The following is a 7,017-nucleotide window of genomic DNA, read 5'->3' as shown; positions in this document are numbered from 1 at the left end:
AGCCACCATTCTTTTAAAAAAAATTAATGAAAAATAAAACACTTTCTTATAGTACTACGAGGTGTGATCAAAAAATACCCGGACTNATATACGAGGTGTGATCAAAAAATACCCGAACTGTGTTAATAATATTTATATCAATTAAGATAACGAAATCCCGATAATTTAATTCGATAAAGTAACTTCTAACGAGAATTTGAGCATTGGTTTGAAATCGATAACAATATTTATTTTTATTTTATGGCATTTTTACGAAAACATGTTTCAGTCATGCGTCGATTTTTGAAATGGAAACAATAGAAGAACAACGTGTGTGTGTAAAATTTTGTTTTAAATTAGGGAAAAGTTCTAGTGAAACTTTTAAACTTTTGAAGCAAGCTTTTGGAGATGATGTTCTGTCTCGGACAACATGTTTTGAGTGGTTTAAACGGTTTAAGGAAGGTAGGTCATCCACTAAGGATAACGAGCGATCTGGTAGACCATCGACCAGTAAAACAAATGAAATTGTTGCTCGTGTTCGTGAAATTATTCGAAATAATCGTCGATTAACTATCAGAGAAGTTGCAGAAGACGTCGGAATATCTTATGGTTCTTGCCAAAAAATATTAACCAAAGAATTGGGTATGAGCCGAATCGCAGCCAAATTTGTTTGGTTTTGTTTTTGTTCATTGGTTAAGAGACCGAGGCCCAATATTGTTATCGATTTCAAACCAATGCTCAAATTCTCGTTAGAAGTTACTTTATCGAATTAAATTATCGGGATTTCGTTATCTTAATTGATATAAATATTATTAACACAGTTCGGGTATTTTTTGATCACACCTCGTATATAAATAATTACTATATTTTCTTAATCTTGATTTTTAATATTCTAAGTGTGCAATGTTATCGGTGTAGTATGTGTATTTTACTAAGTTCAAAACATTATTGCGTCTATGTACCTAATATATAGATTATTAGATGTTACATATGTATTTAAATTTTTCATTTATGACACATGAATGACATGAGTAGTTTGTGTGCTAAGTGAAAACGCTAAAAATGTTTTATAAGATAGTCTGAACTGTCGATTATAAAAAACCCTTTGTTAAATTAACGCTGGATTATGTATCGAAGTCGTGTTACTCGCTGGTTAAAAGTAATAATATTGTAATCCCAACTTATATACATTATTGGATTCTTTTGTTTTTTTTATACGAATCTTTTGAATAAATAAACAATGAAAACTGATCAATTTTGTGTAAGCAAATGTTGATCTCTAATACATAACGTGTTACATCGTGTTGAACCATGTGATGAATGAACATGTTTGTATAATAATACGATTTCCGGTGAAATTCGGTTGAATGTTAAAAAAATTCTTTATGATTATAATATTAACTATGTACAATGGTTTAAAGGGAATAGAAACTCAAAATCTTCCAAGCCATCACTAAATAATCCCGAGGGCTTGTTTGAGTGCAAAATAAAAACGTTAAAAATGAAACTGCCTTAGTATTTTTAAGTAGTATAAAATAAATTTGCAATATGATAAAGTTTGTTAAAATATGCATTTTATATTAACATTTTACCGCTGGCCACACTCGTTGCCTGAAATCTGTTGCCTGTATAAAAATAAAAAAACATATCTGAGAAAATTAAAAAATATGATTTTTTTGTTGAATTTTATCTAAATTTACAGAACAATATAACAAGATTTTTTTTTAGCAGTGAACTAATTGACCTTAACTGATACTTAAGTTAAATTAAAGAAGAATTTACCCTCAAAAATTGAAACATTTTTTCTCGTTCTCTATTAATTGGGAAATTCTATGAAAAATTACTTATAATTAAAACTTCCGTAATTTTTTAAAAGAATTATGTTTCAATTTGTTTTTATAAGTACATTAGATGATTCTTTTTTATTAGGCAAATATTACAAAAAGCAATTTTCGTATGAAAAATAAAATTTTTCAGATTAACTTTTAAAAAGGTTCCAAAAATAATACAACCTAGAAACATGTCAAATTGAAGTTTATGCTACCTACTATAAAAAAATCATTTTTCCAACACTTAATCTTCCATGCTTCTGTAATTTAAAATTATGTTATTTTTGCTTTAAATTTCTCGATTTTATATTTTATACCTTCAACTTTATATTACTCTAACTTTTTACAAAATATATGGATCAATACAATTTTTTTTATAAGAGCTTTATACGTGTCCCTTCCATCCGACATACTTTTTTTAAAATTCAGACTATTTCACCATATATAGAGTGGTTCAAAACTTAATACATATATATAAAAAGTAGAAGTTTTCCAACACAACTTAAACGTATATTAAATTATTTAATTTAATTTATTATGTAATAATAATTTAATTATTTAGACATATGTTAAATAAAAGGTTATATTATTAACTACAAGTTAACCAAAAAAAGTTGATCTGACAATTTGTGATTAATATGTAAAATGGCCTTAAATTAAACAAAAAAATAATATTTTGTATAAAAATCCTCGTTCATTATGTTAATTATTTATGCCTGTACTATAAGTCAAACAGTATAATCATATAGATGGGGTAGTAATTATCCACATTTAATCCCCTCCTTCTACAAAAAAATAATAATAATATATGTGTTAATTATAATTATTTTCAGCTAGATGTTTGCAGTTTTTAATGTATATTCAATACGTATATATAAAGCACAATTTATAGATTTTCATTAAACCTTTTTTTATGATATCAATTTTAATCATTGTCACTATCATCTATACTTGTCCTAAATACGCTGTGGAAATACTATGCTGTTTTTTTTTAAATATTAAACATCAAAGAACTATTATTTGACGTTTTATTCACGTGCCAAACGCGAATTACTTAATTGCTTCATACATAAGAGTTTGTTTATATATTTATATATATTCATTTAAGTTAATTTTTGTTTTAAACAATGCATTATGTATATGCTTTTTGATTTAAAAATCGTCTAAACTTTTTGTTAAAAAATACTCAGAGGATTTTTTTACACTAATTATTTAATACTGTTTAATAGTTAAAAATTTGTAGAATTATAAGTGTTTTACATTTATTGCAGTTTTTTAGCTGGGAACCACTGGATATGTTCGCGTATGTAAAAATAGAATCGTAACGATTGAACCAATCTGTATGTTCTGCAGGTCTTTGGCGATGCTGTGACGGTGTATGTGTCCGGGGTGTTCGACTGCATTATATGCCATAACTGGTTTGACTGGGTAGACGCTGCTGTCGCTACCCCGTCCCCTACCAAATTCTTTCCACGACTTTACTAACCCCATCGTCTTAGCATTTTTACATTTTTCTGGTATCATTAGTTGTGTGTTGGCCTTTTCACTTGACCGTTCAGTAAAAATATATTAATATATAACATAGTGTATTGTTTAGCATACATGTTAATTCTCACGGTAGTAGTTACAAAATGGTTTATTGCCCGAACTAAACGTTTTTCATTAAGTATTGTATGGAAAAAGAAGATCTCCTTAAAAAAATAACATAAAAGTTATAACTAAACTACCTAACTTAATGGCCATTGCTTCAAAAACACATAAAATTGATTTTTCGATAGAATAATTTTATATACCAAAAAAAAATACTTATTACTTCATTCGTGTTTTACGTATCATTTGTAATCCTTATTTATTTAAATAAATAAATGTCGAACATTTATTAAACAAAGTCATCTTACAAAATAAAATTTTGAAGACATTTAACAAAGATGTATTATTTCTTATACATATATTTAAAAACTATTTACTGAATTTAATTTACTTGAATCAGTTTAAAATGAGACAAAATAGAAATATATTGAAAAAAATGATCAGTTTTACATTCTATTACTTCCCGAACTTAACATGATACAGAGGCTGGTGGCTCTCTCCAGATAATAAGAAAAATCTCGTTGGCACCCTAGAGATCGAACCCAAGACCTCGTGCCCGAAATATATGTTTCTACCCTCTAGGCCAGGCTGACCCCTGATTCAAAATAAAAATAAACAATGGCCATATTTTTATCATATTCAAAAAGGGCAAATTCAAAAAAATTATTTTGGAGGAATCATTATACTATATTTAACAGCCAAACATCGTATTTTCCTAAGAATATTTTCCTGAGCTACAAAATTGTTTTTGAAAGTAAATTATTCGTTGATATAAATTAATAAAATTGGTAACAAATTGAAATTTTTTATTTAAAACAGCCAAAAATGTTTTGCAGTATTGAAAGATGTAAGCTATAAATTTTTGTAAATAACTAAAATTTACCTGAATTTACATGAGTTAATGGAAATTTTAGAGTAATAGTTAAAATTTCAGTGTACTTAATACATAATATTTATATGAATTATAAATTTTAAATTAGATTAAAAAGACTTTAAGTCACAAAAGGCAACCATAATAAAGTAAATTATAATATTAAATTACAACTAAGATTTTGTTAAACATTAATGTATAGTATAATACTTAGTTTTAACTAATTTAATGACATACGTTTCTTTTACTATGCAAATTGGTGGTAAATTAAATTGTTTTAATCATAAAATTCAACAATCATTAAAATTGTAAGATGTTGAAAACTGTACTACTTACTAAGGCAATAACTCAAGGACGTTAAACAATTTTTAGCTTAAGCATTGGAGTTTAAATAAACTGGTATACATATATTTATATAAATAGGGTTATTCAACGAGTACTAGTTAGTGCAAAACCTCAGAAATCAAGGGATTGCTCATAAGTTTTAATAATAATATATTTTACAACCATTACTGTAATATTTTTATGGTTTTACAAACTCCGTGTGTAATAAACAAAAAGTAAGAGTGGTTGGTTGTTTGTAGTGGCGTAGTCTCTGTGATGGCTGGAAAACGATTACCGACAATAATGAAATAAAAGGTATAATCTCGGTGTATGTATGCCAACAGAAGCACGTATGAAATATGTGAGCACAAAATAAAAGGGCAACAAAAAGATAATATTTAGCTCCTGTACAAAAATATACTAACGAATTTATATGATTTGTGAATATCGTGTCTTTTATGCAATTATTATATTCAATTCATTTTCGACGACCTACCACACTCTAATTGTTAATTACTAAAAATCCTTCGGTGAAAGTATTATTATAGATTTGTTATATAAATAAATGTTTTCACTTACCTCTGATTATCCTAATAAGACGATTATTCGGTTGCGATGAATTATGTAGTTGATGTCACTAATAGCATGTGTATGCATAAGTATCCGTGTACGCACTTAAACCTGCACGACTTTACTTATTATATTAAGTCGCATGTAATTATTTCTCTAGCTCAACTCTATATTAATTTAACTCAAAATTACCGCAATCAGATTATTATGTATTGAGGTAATCGTAAAAATTATCATACACTATGACCATTATTTACTATTTAGTTTAGTTCACTTTGCGTGAAGTATAATTTTTGTATTAGTATACATGTTTTATATTTCTGTTTAAGTATTTTTATTTATGAAATCTTAACTTTGTACCTCTTTTTTAATGTTTTAAAAATATTAATTATTCATTTAAAGACAACCTTCGGTCACAAGGCGAAATGTATTGAGTTGGACATGTGCAAAATCAAAGTGTTGGAAATAAATTGCCATTTAATAAACAAATATTACGCGTACTATTTTACAACTTGCGACATGTTCAATTAAATTTGTACGAGAGCACTAAATTTGTTGTTAGAGAACTAATTTTATTTAAAATTTTAAAAAATGCTAGAATTCCTTTTAATTGATGAGCAATATTGCATTTCAAATCTTGAAAAAAGTAATGCAAACCTAAGGAAGTTGCAAAAGTCATAAAACAGTTACTGAAGTACAGTTAAAAAAAGTAATCACGTTCAGTGAATAGTTAACGATTTATTTGATATATCATACTTAAATGTCCTGGATATGATCACAATTTAGGAGGACAAACAATTTTTACCAATGTCAAGAAAAAAAGGAAAGCTTAGTTGTATCTCGGCACAGATAATAAATTATTTAAATAAAAGCAAAAAAGATTACTTTAAAATTTATTTAAAACAAAAAAATACTCTTAATTAGAAATTTAAGAAGTTCTAATAATATTTTATATATTTTATTAATTTTTAATGGAACACTTTATAATCTATCTACTTTAAAATTAAAAATAAACTGTAGAGCTAGAAACGATCAGCAGTGGTACTTCATATGACGAAATTCATGTTGATAACTCTGAAGCATATGTCGCGGCGAATCAAAATTCTAATGAACTGGGTTCTCATAAACCACTAGTCGCATTGTAAATTCAGTGATGGTGATGCGCAATCAATATAATTACTTATAACATAACTAATTTCAATAAATTTAATAAAAAAAATCAACTTTTTTTAGCTTTGTTGCAAAGCTAAGAAGGTATTAATTTTACTATAATGTGTTTTTTATTATTATTATTTTTTTGTTTTGTGTCTGTTACCACTTTTTCTCAGCTCTTACAGAAACCGATTTCTTCCAACGATACGCCAAAAAATCACAAATCGTAACTAGTCAAAGACATTATCCTCAAAAATTGAAACAATTTTCTTCGTTCCCCGTAAATAGAAGGAATCTCCAAAAAAATTACAAATGTAAAAATCGCTAATTTTTGACATTTTTTCAATTATTTAATTAAAACTTTTTTTAAAAATTACCAAATCAATATCGTATATATTTTTTAATGATACATGAGATAATAAAGATATCATTTTGTATATATTTTTTATAAATCTGACACTTTACCTGTCCATAGGGGGGGATTTAATATGACAACATATCACAAAAAATTAACTTTTGATTGTGTTCCGGAAATACTGACACTTTTATATGTATCTTAAATTAAAAATTAATTACTACTTTATAATTTTTTATAAATATTCCGTAAAAATTACATTATTATATTATTAAATATTAAACACATACTACGTTGAGTTTTTTTAATTATGAATAATGATAGAAAAAGGAGTTAATTTTGCTTTT

The 7,017-nt window shown here is 26.5% G+C and overlaps 1 protein-coding gene across 1 annotated transcript; it reads left to right on the top strand.

Annotated features, from left to right (window-relative positions):
• The first annotated feature begins 287 nt into the window (after nt 1-287).
• Nucleotides 288-6,308, top strand: LOC126901111 (protein GVQW3-like). Its single transcript, XM_050677393.1, has 2 exons — nt 288-621; nt 6,184-6,308. The coding sequence occupies exons 1-2, from the start codon at nt 288-290 to the stop codon at nt 6,306-6,308; spliced, it is 459 nt and encodes a 152-aa protein (XP_050533350.1).
• The last annotated feature ends 709 nt before the right edge of the window (nt 6,309-7,017 follow it).

Source organism: Daktulosphaira vitifoliae, unplaced genomic scaffold (assembly GCF_025091365.1).
Source record: "Daktulosphaira vitifoliae isolate Bord-2020 unplaced genomic scaffold, ASM2509136v1 Scaffold_1, whole genome shotgun sequence".
Lineage (NCBI taxonomy): Eukaryota > Metazoa > Arthropoda > Insecta > Hemiptera > Phylloxeridae > Daktulosphaira > Daktulosphaira vitifoliae.
Note: the sequence above shows the minus strand (reverse complement) of the source record. Positions and strands in the feature narration are given on the sequence as shown.